Source organism: Lepus europaeus, chromosome 4 (genome assembly GCF_033115175.1).
Source record: "Lepus europaeus isolate LE1 chromosome 4, mLepTim1.pri, whole genome shotgun sequence".
NCBI lineage: Eukaryota > Metazoa > Chordata > Mammalia > Lagomorpha > Leporidae > Lepus > Lepus europaeus.
Genome location: NC_084830.1, coordinates 2,683,422 through 2,705,150, shown reverse-complemented (window position 1 = coordinate 2,705,150; position 21,729 = coordinate 2,683,422). Strand labels below are relative to the sequence as shown.

Sequence of the window (21,729 nt, the reverse complement as noted above, 5' to 3'; positions counted from 1 at the left end):
CGGAGAACACAACTGGGAAGTGAGCTCCTTCAGCCTCAGTATTTCATTCTCATACCAAAAATAACATGTCAAAATGCTTTGAGAAACCCCAAGGAGCTGTACAGAGTAGCCAAGAACATAAATAACTCATAAGATCTGTTTTCACAGCGGGCAGGCTAATCCAGAGATGGGGGTGAGGGCAAAGGCACAGGAGACTGAGTTTTGCTCCGTCCAGCTGCTGAAGAGCCCAGAGCAACAAACGAGATGTGCACAGGGTCAAGGAGGTCACACTGAAGCATATTTTCCCAAACGACAAACATTTTTAGTAGCAATGTATTTGGTCTGAAAGCTTTTCGCTCCCTAATGTGGACTGGCAAGAAGCCCTCATGCTTCTGCCTAGAATGGGGGTTTCCAAACAGTTGAAAATAAAAGCTAAGACTTGTCACTTAATAAACGCCAGCACACTTGGTAATTATGTCTGTCTACCGACTGGTCCCAGGAGAATCAGGAGGAGAATCCTGAAGAGCAGAACAGGCTACTTACTGTTAGATTTCAGTTATTTTTTGATCTCCCCCATTTTAACAGAGAGAGTCATCAGAGTGGTGAATTCACGGTAGAAGGAAAAGTGGCTGTGGCTCACAACAAGCACCGAGGGACGGAGCTGCACATCTGTCCGGAGCTGCGCGGAACGGTTTTTATGCGCTCTCCCTCTGGAGCAGCACGATGTGACTTCACTTAGAAGGCATTTTGATGGCAAGCAGGAAAGTGGTCTGTGAAGGCCCTTGTTTCCAGTGCTGAGCCAAGACACAAAAACAAGCCTCCAACAAAGACAAGTTTCAGGAACAAGAAAGGCTGATCCCCCCCAAGCGGTTCATGTTCAAGTCCTTCCAGCTGTCCCAGAAGAAGGGACGACAGATAAGCCACACTGCTGAGCTGTGGAAGCACAAGAGAGCTTGCCTGTGTCGACCTGGTTCTTCATTCATAAATAAAAGTCTGCCCCGGCTACCATCAGAGTGGAGAAATAAAGGACGTGCAAAAAAACTTAGCAAACTTACAAGTGCATCTGGGTGAGTTCTGCACTTGACTAGGAAAGAGCAAATTTTTATCCATTTCACTTCTGTGGCATTTTCACCGAGAGTAACTCCACTACTAACTGTGAAAACAACATTTCTTCTTTCAAATATAATTTTGCTCTACTTAATATGGGGACAAAAATCTTTCTTTTTAAAAATGATTGGACTTTGATCACCTACACAAAGAAAAATTTGCTTTGGACGTGAAATCAGTCTGGGTTTGTAGTCACTTAGAAGATCTGGAGAATACTGGGGTGGGGGGGCTGAAGGGAAAAGCCGAGGGAAGGGCTGAGGGCTTGTTTTGGCAAGTGTATGGGAACACCGGCTTGAAACATGATCTCTTATAATTACCAACATTGCCTCACCACGAAGGAATGAAACTGACCTTTTAACAAAAACCCCTGGTGTCCTTGCAGAAAACAAGTCTGGGGCTTGAGGAAGCTGGGGATGGCGTCCACGGAACCAAGGATCCAGCTGCCCTGAAGTGGGAGTGCCCTGCTGCGTCTCACACACGATGCAGCAGACTGGACCCTGTCGCAGGCACACTCGACCTCAGCTTTCCCTTCTCATTACTGATCTCAGATGGCACGAAATGAAGCATTTTTGCTTGGTTCTTGGGTTACTCATCACAAATTTATTTTAAAGATTTATTTATTTGAAAGGCACAGAGGGAGCAAGGGAGGGAGGAAAGAAGGGAGGTAGGGGGAAGGGAGGGAGGGAGAGGGAGAGGGAGAGGGAGAGGGAGAGGAAGAGAGAGAGAGAGAGAGAGAGAGAGAGAGAGAGAGAAAGTCTTCCAGTCTTCCACCGCTGGTTCATTCTCCAGATGCTTACAACAGTAGGAGCTAGGCTTGACCCGAAGCCAGGAGTCAGGAGCTTCTTCCGGGTCTCCCACATGGGTGCCGGGGCCCAAGCACTTGGGCTATCTTCTACTGTTTTCCCAGGCCATAGCAGAGAGCTGGATCAGAAGTGGAACAGCCAGGACTTGAACTGGTGCCGATATGGCATGCCAGCACTTCAGGTGGCGATTTTTACCCACTATGCCACAGAGCTGGTCCCTCAAAATTATTTTTTAAAAAGCAAAAATCTCACTTTGAACTGGCATCCTGATTCTATCTCTGGAGTGTTTGAATAGCCCTTATATGACCAACCCCCTTTCAGATAAAAACAGTAAGCTCTGGACATAAGAAAAACAAGTACCAAAAGCAGCCAGATCTGGAGGGAGATGACGCAAGCAGGAGAGTGGCTTGTGTCAGGGCTGGTGCTGTGGCACAGTGGGTAAAGCCACTGCCTGCAGTACCGGCATTCCATATGGGTGCCGGTTTTAGTCCCGGCTGCTCTGCTTCCCATCCAGTTCTCTGCTACGGTCTGGGAAAGCAGTAGAAGATGGCTCAAGTCCTTGGGCCCCAGTATCAATGTGGGAGACCTGGAAGAAGCTTCTGGCTCCTGGCTTCAGATCCACGCAGCTCTGGCCATTGTGGCCAATTGGGGAGTGAACCAGCAGAGAAGACCTCTCTCTCTCTCTCTCTCTCTGCCTAACTCTAACTTTCAAATAAATAAATAAATCTTAAAAAAAACATAAACAGAAAAACAAAATACGAAGAGTGGCTGTGTCAGTGAAGCTGGGGGCTCACTTTTTTTTTTTTAAAGATTTATTTATTTGAAAGGCAGAGTTAGAGAGGAAGACAGACAGACACACACACACAGATAGACAGAGATCTTTTATCAGCTGGTTCACTCCCCAGATGGCCACAATAGCCAAGGCTGGGTCAAAGCAAAGCCAGGAGCCAGGAGCCTCCTCTGGGTCTCCCACATGGGTGCAGGGGCCCAAGGACTTGCGCCATCTTCTGCTGCTTTCCCAGGCTCATTTAGCAAGGAGCTGGATCAGAAGTGGAGCAGCTGGGATTTGAACCATGATCATGGGATGCTGGCATTGCAGGCAGCAGCATAACTCTCCATGCCACAAGGGGCAAATTTTTTAACGGCTGTAAGCCAGAAGGCAGGCCCTAGTCTTAGTCTATTTGAAGAATCAGAAGACTGAGTTTGAAGCAACGACAGCAGTAGAAAGTGCGTGTGTGTGTGTATGTGAGAGTGAGAGAGAGAGAGAGAGAGAGACAGACACCCACACTCACTCTAGAAGCAGTGCCTCAATTCGTGGGTATAAAATCAACTCGAGAGCAGGTGCGTGGTCTGCTTGGAATGCCCACATTGCATCCCGTTATCCAGCTTCCAGCTACCATGTGCCTTTGGTGGCAGCAGGTGATCACTCAAGTACCTGGGTACCTGTCACCCACATGGGAGACCAGGATGGAGTTCTGGGTTCCTGGATAAGTCCTGGCGCAGGCCTGGCTATTGTGAGGATTTAGGGAGTGAATCTACGGACAGAATATTTGTCTCTTTCAAGAGAGACAGACAGAGAGACAGAGAGAAAGTAGATTGAAACAAAATTCTTCCCCGATCTGCAGCTGATGTTGGAATCACGTATATACAGGACCAACCATAAGCAAGGCTGACCCACTGCCCACAGCAGGGGCAGTGTGCAATCAGCAGACACCCTTGAGAGGAATGTAACTAAATCTAGAGTTTCCACAATTTACCAGTCACACTGTTTGGTATATCCTCAAAAAGTACTTGTTTTTCAAAGAAATAGGAAGCTGTGAGTCATATTTGAGGGGCAAACAACATCTAAAGGAGACTGCAGAGAAAGTGGGAACGGACAGGGGTTTTAAACAAGCTCTCAGAATCAGCGGCAAGTAGGAAAATTTTTTCACTGAAAACAAAATGGTAGGAAATGTCAAACAGAACAAAATAAGAACCAGATAGAAATTCTACAACGAAAAAATACAGTTTCTGAAATAAAATTCCCATAGAATGGGATGACGACTAGCATGGGGACAACAGAAGGGTCAGGGAACGACCCAGGAGTGGGTGTCTGGCCCGCTAGGTACCACGTCTGTCTCTCTCACTGCAGTAACTGGATTCAGTATCGAGTCCAGATCCCAAGCTCAGCTCTGGCTGTTGCAGTCATTTGGGGAGTAAACCAGTGGATGGAAGACCCTGCCCCCCTCTCTCTGCCTCTCTATAACTCTGCTTTTAAAATAAATAAATAAATCTTTTAAAAAAAAAAGAAAGAAGAAGAGAGCAAAGGAAAAGGAGGACGAAGAAAACAGTAATAAAGTCATTAAAGCCATCAATAATAGAAGGGATTAGCTCTGAAGGCTATTATTAAACATTTTTTAAAAAGATTTATTTATTTGAAAGGCAGTTACATAAAGACAGGGAAAGAGCGAGCAATCTTCTATCTGTTGGTTCACTCCCCAATGGCTACCCGATGCGGGCAGCAGGGCCCAGGTACACGGGTCACCCTCAGCTGCTTTCCCACACGCATTAGCAGGGTGCTGGGAAGGGAAGTGGAGAGGCTAGGACTCCTACCCGTGCTCACATGGGACGCTGGTGCTTCAGGCAGCAGCTTAACCTGCTGAGACACCAACCTCCAGCAGACGTTTAATACACGTAAAACTGCGATCTCGGGAGGAGAGAGCAAACGGACCAGGAACACACCTCTGAAATAATGGGCAACTTTCCTCAAATTTGGTAAAAGATCAAAGTTCACAGGTTTAAGTTCAACAAATCCCATGATTGATTAGTACAAAGAAAATCACATCTAAGCACATTCTACTTAAACTACCAAAACCCAAAGATAGAAAATAATGAAGTCGCTGGAGGCAAATGGCAAATTATATACACAAAAACAATGGTGTAAATGGTTAATAATTTCTCATTAGAGATAACAGGCAGAAAGTACAATTATTAATTCCAAGTTCACAATGAGAAATTCAAGATGCATACCATAATCTTTGGAATAAGATCATTGAATAAAAAAGTTACTGCTAAAACACAAATCTGGGAAAGAGGCTGAGAGAAAAGAAGTAGGGCCAGCGTGTGGGCTCAGCGAGTAACGCCATGGCTGGTGAGGCTGGCGTCCCACTCAGAGAACCAGTTCACGCTCCAGCTGCTCCAGGCAGCCCCGGCTCCCTGCTGCACGCACCCAGGAGAGCAGCGAGTGCTCGTCCTGGTGCTGGGGCCCTGCCATCCACGTGGAAGGCCCAGATGGACTTCCAGGCTCCTGGCTCCGGAGAATCAAGCCTCTGCTTGAGAAACATGCAAGCCACACCAGGGTGCTGGCTACTCTGCTTCCAAAGTAACCTTCTGCTAACACACCCTGGGAGGCAGCAGACGATGGCTCAAATGCTTAGGTCCCTGCCAACCACGGAGACGTGAATGGAGTTCTGGGCTTCTGGCTTCAGCCTTGACCAGTTCTGGCTGTTATGGATGTTTGGGATGTGAACCAGCAGATGGAAGAGCTTTCTCTCTCTTCCTGTCACTAGGCCTTTCAAGTGATAAATAAATAAATGGACAAACATTAAAGAAGAAATAAGATCCCCATATTTAAATTTTACATTAAATTTCTGTCACATTTAGACTTATTGTTTACTTTTTGTAACCAGGAAGAATGAGGACCAAAACCTATTAAACAATCCCTTAAAGTTCAGATGTTGAGAGCACATTTCAGGATGCACTTATAGAGAGGCAGGCGATGTGGTACCGTTAAGATATGGCTCAGGCCACTTGCATCCCATAATCAGAGTGCCTGGTTGGAGTCCTGACGACTCTGCAGTTCTGATCCAGCCTCCTGCCAATGTGCCTGGGAGACAGCAGATGATGGCCCAAGTGCTTGGACTCCTGATTCCTGCCACCACGTGGAAGCCTGGATGGCGTTCCCAGCTCTTGGCTTCCATCTGGCTCAGCTCCTGTGCTAGGTATTTGGTGAGTGGACCAGTAACTGGAAAACTACTTTCTATCTTTCAAATAAGTATATAAATAAATACATATTTAAAAAACGTACACAGGGGTTACAGATGCTTTTTATAATACATCTAGACTCAATAGAAGAGCAGTCAGGAAGAAAATACTAGTATGATGGCTAAAGAGGAATTTACATAGCACACTTGAAAATAATTTTGGAAGCAAATGCGAAAACAAAACAAAAAACCCACACATGAACTACAAGCAAACGTGTATCATGAATAAAACCTGGAGTTTCCAGTTTCACATGTAGGATGAATGAAGAGTCACAGTTTACAAACTTGTTTAAGTTGCAGTCATCGATCAAACTTAACATTTAATTATTTATATATCTGAAAGGCAGAGTTACAAAGAGAGGGAGAGACAGAGGTGGAGAGGGAGAGGGAAGGGAAGGGAGAGAGAGAGAGATCTTCCATTTGCTGGCTCACTCCCCAGTTGCATGCCAAATAACCAGGACTGCGCCGGCTGGAGGCCAGAGCCTGGAACTCCATCCAGGTCTCCCACATGAATGGCAGAATGCAGGCAACTTGGGTCATTTTCTGTTGCTTTCTCAGGCACATTAGCAGGGATCTGGATAAAGAAGCAGAGCACCAGTACTGCAGGTAGCGGCTTAACTCACTGTGCTACAACGCCGGCCCAGGTCAACACCTGAAGATTGATCTCTTTATAAGACATCTATAAAATGTCAAGAAGATGTTCTTGGTATTTTGACACCAGGATAAGAATAGTCAAAACTCAAAGTACCTTCCACAAACTAAAACAGGTTATCTCACTAAACTTCCTGAAGACCCTGTACTCTTCACTTTCGAACGGGAGCTACAGGGGCTTAAAGACGTTCCCCAAGGGTGGTAAGTGGGGGCTGGGACTCAGATTCAGACCTAGTGCCAAAGCTTATAATCTCACACGGTTCTACTGCTGAGAACCCTAGAACTGCAGTCAAATAACCAGATTTGTTCAGGAACCTTATCTGTAACTGATGACTCTTCTGCCCTTATGATCACCAGGTTCCTGGTGGGGCTTCAGAAAAAGCTTTGTTGTCACTGCTACTTACCACTAGATTAGCCACTGTGTGTGCAGTCATGACCTACGTGTATTGTAGAGCACTTCAGGTGAACTATTTAACTTAATCTTGCGACTAGAACGTGGGCCATGGTCTTACAGACAAGTTTAACAATTTGCCCAAGTCACATTATCTTTAGAATATTCACTGAAAACCTTACACTTGCACTGGCAGTGGCAAAGATCCAATGAGATGCCTGGTACCTCTGCTTGGCTATGAAAGCAACGTGAGAGCAATCTGTGACGGCAGCCACTCCACACTCAGCTGCAGCCTGGTCAAACAGAGTCTCTAGAGGCCAGGTGTGCAGGTAGTAGCTAACACATAAAACAAGACATTTGAAAGTTAAAACAACCAAAAACCAAATCACACACATACAATGCCCTAACACCAAAGGCCCTAAAGCCAAAACCCCAGTTCCTCCTGCTGGAGTCCAGGCTCTGCAAAAGGGGAGCCACAGTGGACTCCGGACAGCTGTGACAGCCAGAGTGGGCTCCAGCCTGCCTGGCCTCACCTGACAGACACGGCCTTGTTGAACGCTTCCATCCCACGGCTGCTTTATGTGATACCACTGGGGACCAGAGCAGCAAAATGCAGCACCCTCAAGATGTGCCAACAAAACAAGTACCACCACTAGCACTAAGACCTTGACAGAAACAAATGAGCCATGTCATCCTCAAAGACATGGGAGGGGACTCCTGTGCACCTGGTGATGACGCTGCCGCCCCTTTTAAGGACATCAGCTGATAGACAACCTAAGAACACCAGCTGTAGAAGTTGTGTCCAACAGTGCACTTTTAACAGTGTGAACAACCTGATCATCAGTCCAAATCACAGCTGGTGACTCAGCGGCTCACAGCTATCCAGCACCAAGGTGACGGCACAAGACAGCCGAGAGTTCGAGCCCTGGACTAAGGTGTGAACTTGGCTTGAGTCTTTAGCTCGGGAACCTCATCTTCAAGTCTGAATCTCCTCACTTGTAAACACATGATAAAGACACTGCGTGTATCTCCAAGAACGCTGAGAATTGGGGTCAAATAAACCTCATAGTATAAAAAGTTCATGACATAATACTTGGCCATAGAAAGTGCTAAAAAATATCATTTTTTTAACATGATAAAAGTAAAGTTACTTAAAGTTAGTACAGCTGAGTATAGAGGTTAGGGACCTGCTGTCAACAAAGCAAGCTCTTGCTGAAGACCTCAAGGATGGGAGACCTACTCAAACCTCACAACCCTACTGTGGCCAGCAGTGTGGCACAGTGGGTAAAGCTGCTGCCTGCAGTGCCGGCATCGCTTATAGGCACTGGTTCGAGTCCCAGCTGCTCCACTTCCAATCCAGCTCTCTGCTGTGGCCTGGGAAAACAGCAGAAGATGGCCCAAGACCTTGGGCCCCTGTACCTGCATGGGAGACCCAGAAGAAGCTCCTGGCTCCTGGCTTCAGATCAGCCCAGCTCTGGTTCTTGTGGCCATTTGGGGAGGGGAGTAAACCAGCAGATGGAAGACCTCCCTCTCTCTCTGCCTCTCAAAAAACAAAACAAAACAATCCTATTGTTGGAGCAGTGAAACTTGGATTCACTGCTGGGAATACTGTAGGTCGTTGTAACTGCTGCGGAAAGCTGGCAGCACCTGCTGAAGCTGAACACATACACCCCCCCCCCCCCCCCGGCTCCTGGACACACACCTGGCGGCACTGGCTGTGTACCATGCCGACTGAAAGACACATGGTATCTTTCAAGGGCAATCCTCTCCGCAGCTGGAAAGTAACTTCCACCTGTAGCAGAATGGGTGACCTATAGTACCCTCACACAAGGCACACAACGTAGCGTAGCGACCAGAATGACTGTGTCAACACTGCAAATGATACCCCAAAGTACATGTTGAGTTAGGGTAAAGCACATACACAAAGCACGTACTGACTGATACCATTCACTCCAAGTACAAAAATGGGCAGAACCAATCTATGGTCAGAACAATGGTGCCCCTGGAGGATGAACCGACACTGGACACGGCATCTGGTGGATTTCTGGGTTATTATTTTTCTTGCTTTAGATCCTGGTTACACGGTGGGCTCAATATGTAAAAATTCACTGAGTTGTTCAACTCAGCGTTGGCATGTTTATTATACTTCAATGAAACGTTTAAAAACATTAAAAAAGCCACAGAACTTGAAACTGATAATTTTACTTGCTTATTGTTCTAATTCATCTAAAAACACTTAAGAAATGTAAATTAAAATGTTTCCTAAACTGAGGTCAAAACTAATATTCTGGGGCCAATGCTGTGGCATAATAGGTAAAGCTATTGCCCCTGGCACCAACATCTCATAAGGGCACAGGTTTGAATACCAGCCACTCTACTTCCAATCCAGTGCCCTGCTAATATGCCTGGGAAAGTAAAAGAGGGCCCAAGTATTTGGGCCCCTGCACCCATGTGGGAGACCCAGAAAAAGCTCCTGGCTCTTGGCTTCAGATTGGCTCAACTCTGGCTAGCTGTGGCCATTTGGGGAGTGAACCAGCAGATGGAAGATCTGTCTCTCCTTTCTGTTAACTCTGCCTTTCAAAGAGATAAATATTAAAAAAAGAAACTAATATTCTGAGGTCAGCATTGTGGCGTAGTGGGTGAAGCTGATGCCTGCTTCACTTCCAATCCAGCTTCCTGCTAATGGCCTGGGAAAAGCAGTGGGAGAGGCGGCCCAAGTACTTGGGTCCCTGCTACCTACTTGAGAAACCCAGATGAAGCTCCTGGCTTCTGGCTTCAGCCAGACCCAGTCCCAGACACTGTGGCCATCTGGAGAGTGAACCAGCCAATAGAAGACCTCTCCCTTGCTGCTGTCCCCCTAACTCTTTCAAATAAATAAATAAATCTAAAAACAAAAACAACAAAAAGAAACCCCACTAACATTCCTTTTTTACACTGGCACAATCACTGTAGAGACAAGGAGAACACTGCTGGGAAATGATGTTTGAAGGGCTGGTGCTGTGGCTTAGCGGGTAAAGCTGCCGCCTGCAGTGCTGGCATCCTATATGGGCGCCGGTTCAAGACCCAGCTGCTCCACTTCCAATTTGGCTCTCTGCTATGGCCTGGGAAAGCAGTAGAAAATGGCCCAAGGACTTGCACCCACGTGGAGACCTAGAGGAAGCTCCTGGCTCCTGGCTCCAGATCAGTGCAGCTCCAGCAGTTGTGGCCAGTTGGGGTGTGAACCAGTGGATCGAAGACCTCTCTCTCTCTCTGCCTCTCCTTCTCTCTCTGTGTAACTCTTTCAAATAAATAAATTTCAAATAAATAAATATTCAAATAAATACATAAATCTTTTTTTAAAAAAAGAAATGATATGTTTGAACATAAATTACAAAAGAGCAAATACTAAAGCTGTTTTTTTTTTTTTAATGATTTTTTTTTTTTTTTTTTTGACAGGCAGAGTTAGACAGTGAGAGAGAGAAAGAGACAGAAAGGTCTTCCTTTTTCCGTTGGTTCACCCCCCAAGTGGCCGCTATGGTCGGCATGTTGTGGCTAGCGCGCTGCGTTGATCCAAAGCCAGGAGCCAGGTGCTTCCTCCTGGTCTCCCATGCGGGTGCAGGGCCCAAGCACTTGGGCCATCCTCCACTGCACTCCCGGGCCACAGCAAGAGGAGCAACCAGGACAGAATCCGGCGCCCTGACCGGGACTAGAACCTGGTGTGCCGGCGCCACAGGTGGAGGATTAGCTTAGTGAGCCGCAGCGCCGGCCTAAAGCTGTTTTCTTGACATGGTACCTAACAAAGAATTGACTAAATTTAACCAGGTATTAGATGATTTTTTATTTAAAAAAAAAAAAAAAAGATTCAATGCATTCTTAACCTCCTGCCAGTCATAAAGCACAAGAGTGCTCTAACACATATTATGGGAAATGTTGATCACTTACTATATTCCTAGAGAGGAACTGTTTAGAGGCGACACCAGGCTACCCACGTACAGATTAAACCCCTACTTTGCCATGAATTCATGCCTATGAACAGGAAACAGGAGGTGAGGAAGACAGGCTCCCTGAGTCACAGAAATCAACTCATGAAAATGTGACCTAAGTAACTTTCCCGTGATTTTGCCTCCCAAATTTCATCCTGAAAGTCACTTTTCTCAACTAATGCAGCAAGAAACAAATGCAGAGTCCAGTTAGAGATGAGCAGAATCCCAGAGTAATGAGTCCCCTTGCGGTGTTTTCTTTTAGGATAGAAGAGAATGAGATCCGGGAAACATTTTTAACTACTGTGCTATGGATAAGGGTATCCAAAATTTATTCTATGTGAAATTCTGGGTATGATACAAATTTCGAAAAAAAAAAATCAATGAAAGAACCTATTTAATTATCATGAAAAAGTACAAGCAAACTATTATAGAGCTAAGTTTCATTGGCCTATCTGGCAGCCATGGTATGAAATGTTCCAAATGCTAAGTTGAACTCCATTTCTGACTACAACAGAACAAAGTGGGATACCTGCAGTGACTGCACAAGAAGATCTCATGAAGGATGGTGTGGGTACATTTTTAAACTAATTTACACCTATTCACAGCAATGGCTGGGATAGTTGGTGTTTGGAGCTAATTTACCTTAATGGTATAGTCCTGAGATCAATGTTAAAATGAGCTGTACGCTCCAGGCTATGACTCCAGTGCCAGGGTCCAGGCCTGGCCTGGGGTGCGGGCAGCACTGAGGTGAGGATGACGATCCCTGTCCTCAAGGAGCTTCAGTCTAGTAGGGGATGAGACATACTAGACTGTGAGCTCCTCGAGGGCAGGAACAGTGGCTCAGGCATCTTTGTCCAGGGACTAACACCAGGCTCAGCAACTGCAGGACTCAACAGTGCTGGTCAAACTGAACTCAAAGTAGGATGCAGCCTAAATGAGACGAGGAGAGCAGAGAGCTGGGGAGACTCGGGTAGAGGCAAGGCAGCCATGAATCACAGAAGAGCCAGTGCGTGGAAGCAGTGGAGAAAGACGGGCAGGACCTGCACAGGTGGCGAGTGAGGCACTGCATGCCCTGAGCACAGTGTGTGAAAGGGATAGCAAGACCTTCGCTTCAGCCACACAGAAGGCGGCCTCCAAGCCACGCTGGGAACCTCTACCAAGCACAAGGGGCACGAGGAACCCACTGAATGCTGCTTTAGCAGGGAAGGACTCTTTTTTTTTTTTTTTTTTTTTTTACGTTTTAAGCTTTTATTTAGTGAGAAAGATGCATAGGAGAGTGAGAGCTTTATTTAAGAGAGAGAGGTAAATAGGGGTTCATACCGAGCACCAGCCATGTGGAAGAGCATCTATGCCTATATCTGGGCCAGGAAGCCTAGAGCACATGGCCCGAAGGCCATGTGCCCTGGAGGCGCAGGGCTACAGCAAGCCCCCTCCTGACAAGAGGCAGGGAAGGACCTTTTACATAGTGATGTTTCAGAAAGATGGACTACGTGAGCATGCCACAGATGGGAGAGGAAGACAAGGGCCGAAGGCAGACTCCACCATCGATGGAGTACAAGGCTCTTTCTGCCCTGTAGGAGCTGAGGGCCACAGCTTTGCCTTCAAGATAAAGATGGGGTTCAGCTGGCACCCTAGATCAGAGGTTCGGGACTTCTGAGACAGGGAAGCACTGAAGCTGCAGCCACTCAGGGGAGGAGCACAGCCCCAGAAACGGTGAGACAGCCCGGGAGCAGTACCAGGGAGAGAGGAGGTGAGGGCGCACGTGAGACAGCCCGGGAGCAGTACCGGGGGAGAGAGGAGGTGAGGGCGCACGTGAGACAGCCCGGGAGCAGTACCGGGGAGAGAGGAGGTGAGGGCGCACGTGAGACAGCCCGGGAGCAGTACCGGGGGAGAGAGGAGGTGAGGGCGCACGTGAGACAGCCCGGGAGCAGTACCGGGGGAGAGAGGAGGTGAGGGCGCACGTGAGACAGCCCGGGAGCAGTACCGGGGAAGAGAGCGGGTGAGGGCGCACGTGAGACAGCCCGGGAGCAGTACCAGGGAGAGAGGAGGTGAGGGCGCACGTGAGACAGCCCTGGAGCAGTACCAGGGAGAGAGGAGGTGAGGGCGCACGTGAGACAGCCCGGGAGCAGTACCGGGGGAGAGAGCAGGTGAGGGCGCACATTGGGTTTAGACTGGGCAACAGTGCAATAACAGCCAGGGGAGGTCAGGGAAGGAGGCGATACAACTGGAACCCAAGAGGGGAGAAAGATCAAAGAACAACCACCAAAGAAACACCTATGAGCAAAATAGGAAAAGTATGTCCAAAAATTAGCTGTTTAACAGTAAGAAACTAGGTAATTAACTTGTATGAGAATCAATTAAACTAGAGACTTGCAACTTGAAGAAAACCGAGATGAGGTAAGATGGCTGTCTAGGAATACTTGAAGGTCTATCACGGCAACAAGCCTAACAGAGCTGTCCTACTGGATCCTGGAAGGCGAAGTGATGGGGACCCAGAGCTAGCTGCTCTTACAGGGTGTGGTGCTCATGGCATCACATGTCGCCGAAGACACCTTGGTCTCCTCCAACAGACTTCAGACGCCCTGTGGGCATGGATTGGGTCTTTTCCAGAACCTAGCTTAGAACAAAGAAGATACTTAGTAAATGTCTGTAGACCTGATGAATCTTCTATACTTCTACCTAGTCTTACTTCTTCCTTGAGATACTCTTTGTAAGAATGCTTGTCTAGCAGGCTGAACTGCTGAGAAACAGCAAAGCTTCAAGATGGCTTGGGCAATGGCTGAGAAGGCTGGGCTAGATTGAGTTTCCAGGGTCTTATGGAGCCTGATATTTGCAGATTTTTAAGATTTTTTAAATGAAAAAAGACTAAAATACAGCAAGCCAAAAAACAAACCAACAAATCAGATTCACATAAAATGAGGGAAATACCAAATACAAAAACAAGTGGAACCGCACACACTGAACCAAGCCAAGCTCCTCAAGCCTACGGATGACATTCAATCTTATTTACCAAAGTATGAATTCAATTCAACTGCACAGAAGCTAACTGTGCACCTAGAGGTCCTCTGCTCAGTAACGGGCTCGGCATTGAGCACACAGGCCATCAGTCAGGAGCTCCGGGCGCAGTCTGGCACACAGCCAGCACAGGTGTTGGCCTGGTGGCACGGCAGTTGCTGCCGACTTCTCAGAGGGACGAAGCACCTGGGTGCTCCCTGGGTGTTGGGTGCTCCCAGGGAACTGGGAGATACTAGAGTTTGGGGTTGAATGGTGCTGATGATAAAGCAGCACCCACAAAAGGGCATAGGAACATACACCAGATACTTAAAACACGGCAATGGAAGTACTGAGACGGTGCCACAGGCTACTGCTCTGGGGGCAGGGTGGATGAGGAAGCTCCAGAAGGAGGTAACATCTGAGCTGGTTTCCGAAGGCTTCATAGGAGTTTACCAGGTGGCAAAGACGGGGAAAGCACTGCGAGGAGAGATCACAGTAGTGACTGGCAGTGAGCTGCACAGAATGACAGGAGCGGAGTGTCAGGGAGAGGAGGGGCTGAGGGAGGAGACTGCAGAGGCTGTTACAGGTCTACCGAGCCACGCTAACTCAGAGGCCGGAGGAGACACACCTCATCATAACTGGAGCTTTATGTTAAGATACAACTCACCCAAGACTCCAGCAACGTACAGAGAAACGCAAATCAATTTAAAAGTAATTGTGTTTGCACAAGACAAGTCAGTTGAGCTGTAGACACACTGATAAAATGGTCTCAAAAGGCTAAGCACCAGACAGGAGGAGAAGCAGCACAGTCTGCCCCAGCCCAGGCCCTCTCCACCCCCACTCCTACCTGAGCTGAGCTTTAAGTTCAGTAAACCTGGGCCGTCTGCTGGGGTCATAGGCCCAGCATTTCGTCATAAGGCTGTAGAGGGTGGGAGGACAATTTGGAGGCATTGGTAATCTTTCCCCATTTTCAATTCGACCGATCACATCATTGTTCTTCACTCCTTGAAAAGGCTTCACACCATGCATCAGTATCTCCCACATACATACACCTGTGAAGCAGGAACGAAAACATCACAGTGAGCGAGCGTCCAGGGCGTGCTTCCGTGCTTCCCAGCGGCGCTGGAATGCTGGCTGGAGATCTGAAGCAAATCAGCAACCAGAGACATATTCAGTTCACTCTACAGTAAATGAGGACCACACCCAGACTTTCCTATGTTATCATGTTTGTGTATCTGAAAATCTCCTTTGAGAAGATGGACCAGCAGCTACTGCGGTACTGTGTGGCTTCAAGCCCAGTTACAGAATACACTGCATGGACTCTAGGTTCCCCTCCAATTTAGTGTAGCCTATTACAGTAGCTGATCTGAAGCCGAACTGGGGTTTGGGGGAGAGGGAGTGAAAACTGAACTCTTAGGCTTTCACAAGACTCATGCAGGATTCCTTAAGAGGCCCCTCTAGAAAGGCCAGCCTGTCCCTGCCTCAGGTGTACCTAGGCACTCGCATGTGCTCACCCTTCATTAGCCCCTGTCCACCCACAGGCAGCACGCTAGTGCAGTTCTCTAGGCTGCAAACACCGCACCATGACCTCAGAGAGTCCAAGCGCACCCCGCCCTCAGGAAATCACTTCCTCACGATATTCTAAATAACCCTATTGAGAAACTGCCTTTAGGGGCCGCCGCCTGCTGTGCTGGCATCCCATATGGGCACTGCATTGAGTTCCGGTTGCTCCACTTCCGATCCAGCTCTTTTCTATGGCCTGGGAAAGCAGGTGAAGATGGCTCAAGTGTTTGGGTCCCTGCACCCACATGGGAGACTCAGAAGAGGTTCCTGGTTCCTGGCTCCTAGCTCCTGGCTTCAGATCAGCACAGTTCCAGCTGTTGCAGTGGTGTGGGGAGTGAACCAGCAGATGCAGACCTCTCTCTCTCTGCCTCTTCTCTCTCTCTGTGTAACTCTTTCAAAGAAACAAACAAATAAATCTTAAAAAAAAAAAAAGGAACTACCTTTAAAACAAACAGGGTCTGTGTGTGTCATAACATCACAACCAGCATCCCACATCACATGGGTGCTGGTTCAAGTCCTGACTGCTCTATTTCTGATCCAGCTCCCTGCTAATGCATCTGGGAAAGCAGTGGAAGATGGCCCAAGTGCCTGGGCCCCTGCACCCACGTGGGAGACCCAGATGGAGCTCCTGGCTTTGGCCTGGCCCAGCCCTGCCTCCTGTGACCATTTGGGCAGTGAATCTCCCTCTCCTCCCCTCCCTCCAACAGTGCCTTTGAAATCAATAATTAATATTTTAAAAAACACAAGAAAAAAAAAACCTAAAACTGTGATCAATATCATATCATGACAAAAAGGCAACGGTGAAAGTAGGGAGTGAAATAAACAGTGGGATTTTCTCCCAGTATCTCCCAGCCGCCACTCTGGCCTCTGGACTTCTTGTCACATCAAAACATGCCACAGACATGTCATTGCCTGTGTTCCAGGCACTGTATTCAGCACACCCCACCTCGTCCCAGCCACATCTGTGGGCGGTTCTTGTGTGCTGCTTCTCTTGCTTCGCCTCCAAGAAGCTACCACCTAGCGTCAGACTCACGTTGCACAACCAGTGCCTCGATGAGAGAGACTGTGGCTTTGTTTTCTATGTGCAGCACCCGGAGTGCTATCTGCTTCAAGGAACACAAGCCACATCAACACATCTGTACAACTCAGATTCTGAAACTGGTCAGAAATCCAACACTTTTAAGGCAGAGTCTCTGACAAAAATAATGCTTTGAGACAGAAATCCCAGTATTGTTAGTACTATTAATAACACCGGTTATCATTTCTTGAGAACTTAATATACCCATGGCACCCTTTTTATCAAACTCACGTTACCTCAGTCCTCACAACAGCCTCACATGTCTTCACATGCAGAATTTTATTAGCATGAAGCCAGCTACAGGAAACTTATTTTACGTGACAGAGGTGGGGTGGGGAATACTGTCAACTACATTACGATGTAATCTTTTCTTACTCTTAGAATTTTAAATTTTATTCTTACCCAAAGAGCTCTATTCAAGTCATCTGGACATTAGAGTAACCAAATGAACAGAACAGTTACAGTGCACAGTAGTGCAAGCAAGGACAGCTACATAAAACACACCCTGACCAAAGTCATCTGCAGAGACACAGCTGCGCTGGCCGTGTCCCTGGAAACGGAGTCGACATCTCAGCATCTCTGAGGCACGGAGTTTTCTTGAGAGTGCAAGTTTCTTGCCTTGTAGGCTACACAGCTAATAAGCAAAGCCTTGGATTTAAAACCACATCAAAAGGGCTCCAAAGTCTTTTCTCATTGGTACTTCTCGTATTACAGGAAAGTTATCTCCTGTACCTGATTATCAGTTGGAGCACTGAATGGTTACTAAAAACCAACAGCACACAAACACAAGAATACTTAAAATACAAAGTTATTTTTATTTACAGGAGAAAAGAGGAAGATAAACTCCAAAGCTGTCTCTCGACACACCAGGTTTCTAATCCAGCAGAGAGAACACGCACCCAAGACCAACACGCAGAGGAGAGCAGGGAACGCAGAGAAAGCGAGCTCCCCTCTAGTCCTGCGGCACAGGCCTCCTGGAAGAGGGCATGTTTCAGGTGAACCTTGAAGGTTGGACAAGATTTCAGCTGGAGAAGCAGTCGAAGAATAAGGGGTTCCAGGCAAGGTGTTTGACAGTAGAGATGGGGACAAGCAGACACATCTCCCATATTAGAGAGTACACCATTCTGAAACATGGATGAAGCGAGCTAGAGCCACACTTCCACCGAAGTCCACACACAGAGAGAGGAGGACACCCAGCTACAGCAAGCAGGGGGGACAAAGCAGACAGCAGAGAAGCAGATGCTAAAAAAGACAGCGGGTAAACCACCAAGCCAGGAGGTCCAATTCTAGGATAAAGTGATGAGGCACAACTCAAGATACTCTGAGAAAGGGCTGTCACAGAGCCAGGAACACAGGTTCACTACTCAAAGTCACTGACACTAAAGGACTGAACCAGACGGCCAAGGAGAGAGGAGCACGAAAGACGGAAACACAGGGGGAGCCCAGAACAGCGGAACACACGGCCGGAGGCTGGAGCACAAGACCCAAGTGCGCTCTAACACCATCAGAGGAGGCCGGAGAAGTGCGGCGAAGGAGATGGGCTGGGGGAGGCAGACCAGCTACGCACTCTGAAAGAGACAGTGCTTAGTCACTCTGTAGGATACAAGAAATACATTTGTTAAAAAACACCAAGCTTTAAAAAATACTCACCAAACATCCATACGTCACTAGCTGAGGTAAAACGTCGAAAATTGATGGACTCTGGTGCCATCCACTTAATAGGCAATTTTCCTTTGGAAGCTAGAAGATTAATGTTAGAAAATAAATTTTCCCTGCCACCCGCTGAAGACTAGAAGAGTTAGCTGAGATGTTTCAGTATCAAAATAAAAGCTCTATTTGAAGCACGTGCTCGCCACATGGCTGGGAGAATCCTTTGTGCTTTCCTGGGTGTCTCATGTCATGGAGGGTGCCAGGTGGTTGGACTGGGGCCAGGGGACTCAACACTCATGTTCTGCCTTCTGCACGGGCAGAGTGAACCCTGGGAAAGCAGAGGAGTCGGCCTGCAGCTCCATTATGTGGGGCTACACTGAGCCCCCGTCCCCTTCCCGTCCACCAGGGGCCAGATCCTCGAATCTCCCTGGTGCAGGCTACCGTTCCATAAAGCTGTCATGAGCACGGAACCAATGCTCCCACTGCAGCTATGTACACAGTACACGTATCCCACACAGACTACCATCCTAGACCCTGAACATCCCATTCCTGCAGGCTGTATCTCCTTCATAAAATGAGGCTCAGACAGGTTAAGTGTCTGGCCTGAGGCTGCCCCGCTGACAGAGTGAGGAATCAAATACTCTTCTGCTGCCCTGCCCCTCGCTGAGACACGAGGGAGAATGCCCCATGGCTGGATCTCACTTGGCAACTTGTGCGGTAGAGATAATTTTTCTGCTGTGCTGTACATGTCCCCGAATGATTACAAAAGTACCAAGCACTAATTTCAGGGGCTAAAAACAAATTTTAGTAAATATGGAACCCATGCATAATCAGGGTTAACTATATCTTCATCAGTATCTGAAGACCAGAAAAGGGAGACAATAAAAAAGGCTTCTTCTTTTAACAAGCATTATTTATTCTTATTTGAAAGGCAGACACACACACGCACCAGAAAGAGACAGACAGAGATACAGATCTATGCACTGGCCCACTCCCCAAATGCCTGCAACAGTCAGGCTGAGCCAGCTGAAGCCAGAAGCCTGGAACTGCATCCCAGTCTCCCACATGGGTAGGAGGGACCCTTCACACCTGCTGCTGCTCGAGGTGTGCATGAGCAATCTGGAACAGGAAGCAGAACTAGGACTCAAACCCATGCACGCCAAATGGCAGGTTACCACTATGCCAAATGCCCACCCAGAAAGGCTACTTTTTAAGGAAATACTGGAATCACCCCTCTATAGAGGCCTAAAACTTTCTTTTACACACTAAAGGCAAACTATTCACAGCCTAACTGAACAGTCCTTCAACTGCTGAGTTCTGCAGATGAACAGCCCAGGTGCTCTTCCTCAAGGAATTCTCACTATAAAACAGAAGTACAGGGACAGGCATTTGGCCTGGCGGTTGGGATGCTGGCTGGGACTCCCCCATCTCACATCTGAGAATCTGGGTCGAAGTCCCAGCTCTGCTCCTGATTCCAGGTTCGTGCTAATGTGGACGCAGGGAGGCAAAAGGTGGATCCTTGTTACCCATGTAGGAGACACAGACTGACTCCCTGACTCCTAGCTTCTCTCAGCCCAGCCCAGCCCTCAGCCCTGGCTGTCGTGGGCATTCAGGGGAGTGAACCAGTGGATGGGAGCCTTCCAAGTAAACACATGAATTAAAAAGACAAAAGGAAACCTAAGTCCAGGTTCAGTATCCCTTAAATGAAATGCCTGAGACCAGATGTGTTTCAGACTGCAGTTTTTTGGATTAGGGCTGCTCAACCTGTATACTCAAAATGTGTTTGTGAAACAGGTACCCAATGGGTGCCGACGCACCGGACAAAGAGCAGAAGCAGTAACCGAGAGGATACTCGAGAGGGCTGCAGGCGGTGTGGGGAGGGGCAGGGCACAAGCAGGGCCTGACTCAAAGGGCTCTGAGGAGGGCTGGCCGAGCTCAGCCGGCTGTCCGGTGTCTGGACGCCTTGCAGCAGGCAATGGGCCGCCTCTGTAGACTTTCAGATTTTTTTTTTTTTTGACAGAGTGGACAATGAGAGAGAGTGACAGAGAGGAAGGTCTTCCTTTGCCGTTGGTTCACCCTCCAATGGCCGCCGCGGTTGGCACGCTGCTGCCGGCGCACCGTGCCGATCCAATGGCAGGAGCCAGGTGCTTCTCCTGGTCTCCCATGGGGTGCAGGGCCCAAGCACTTGGGCCATCCTCCACTGCACTCCCTGGCCACAGCAGAGAGCTGGCCTGGAAGAGGGGCAACCGGGACAGGATCGGTGCCCCGACCGGGACTAGAACCCGGTGTGCCGGCGCCGCAAGGCGGAGGATTAGCCTAGTGAGCCGTGGCGCCGGCCCAGATTTTTTTTTTTTAAGATTTATTTGTTTGAAAGAATTACAGCGGGAGGAAGACATACAGAGACAGAGAGAATCTTTCATCTGCTGGTTCACTCCCTAGATGGCCACAATGGCCAGGACTGGGCCAGGCTGAAGTCAGGAGCTTCTTCTAGGTCTCCCATGTAAGTGGCTGGGGCCCAAGCACTTGGGCCATCCTCCACTGCCTCCCTGGGCCATTAGCAGAGAGCTGGATTGGAAGTGGAGCAGTGGGAACATGAACCAGTGCCATATGGAATGCCAGCACTGCAGGTAGTGGCTTTATCTGCTGCACCACAAGGCCGGCCCTGACTTTCAGAACTGACTGATTTTCAGGACTTGCTTTTCCAAAGTCTAAGGAATGTATACTTACTGACCTTTCTGAGATGGTAATATTTGTGTGAATTTGTTAACATCACAATTTAAATATTTTCTAGATGATAGAAAATCTTGATACTTCTACCTAGAATCTAGCTCTTTACTGGTATTCCAATACTTGGATAGTCAAGATTTGACCTGGATATGAGATGCATTTCAAAACAGTAAAAAATGACTTGATCCCTTTTCTTTTTAATTAATGTCTAGATTTGAGGCATAGTATTTGATTTTTTAAAAATTTATTTTCATTTTATCTGAAAGGGACAGAGAGAGAGAGAAAGGGGAGTGGGAAAGGGAGAGAGGGAGAGGGAAGGGAAGATGGAGAGGGAAGGGGAGAGATGGAGAGGGAGGGGGAGAGAGGGAGAGATGGAGGGAGAGGGAGAGAGAGAGAGAGAAAGAGAGAAAGAGAGGAAGAGAAGGAGAGAGGGAGAGGGAGAGGGAGAGGGAGAGGGAGGTAGAGAGGGAGGGGAAGACGGAGAGGGAGAGAGGGGGAGAGGGAGAGAAACAAAAGGTGTTGGAGAAAGCAGACCAGATATTTACAGGTCAGAACTCCTCACCAGGAGTCAGTGTACCCCTCCACCTGCTCTCAGGTGTTAACCGTGCCTATGACCCAAAGATCCATGGGCTGATCACAATTTTTGGCCATTATAGAGAAAATGGTAATTGACACCCAGGAGCAGTTTTTGTGCAGCTACAAGTTTTCTTTACCTGAGACTGATGCCCAGTAGTGCAAATGCTACTTTGCAGAGTAGCTGTATTTTTAATTTTAAAAGAATCTGGTGACTGGCGCCACGGCT

General features: G+C 47.9%; 1 protein-coding gene across 6 annotated transcripts in view; it reads right to left on the bottom strand.

Annotated features, from left to right (window-relative positions):
- PTK2 (protein tyrosine kinase 2) overlaps positions 1-21,729 on the bottom strand; it is a 299,153-nt gene that overhangs the window by 54,943 nt on the left and 222,481 nt on the right. For all 6 annotated transcript variants that reach the window (XM_062187939.1, XM_062187942.1, XM_062187941.1 and 3 more), the window contains 2 exons: positions 18,201-18,290; positions 14,757-14,961 (listed from right to left, as the gene is read on the bottom strand). In XM_062187939.1, coding sequence (XP_062043923.1) covers positions 14,757-14,961; positions 18,201-18,290 — 295 coding nt within the window. The remainder of the gene's footprint in view (positions 1-14,756; positions 14,962-18,200; positions 18,291-21,729) is intronic.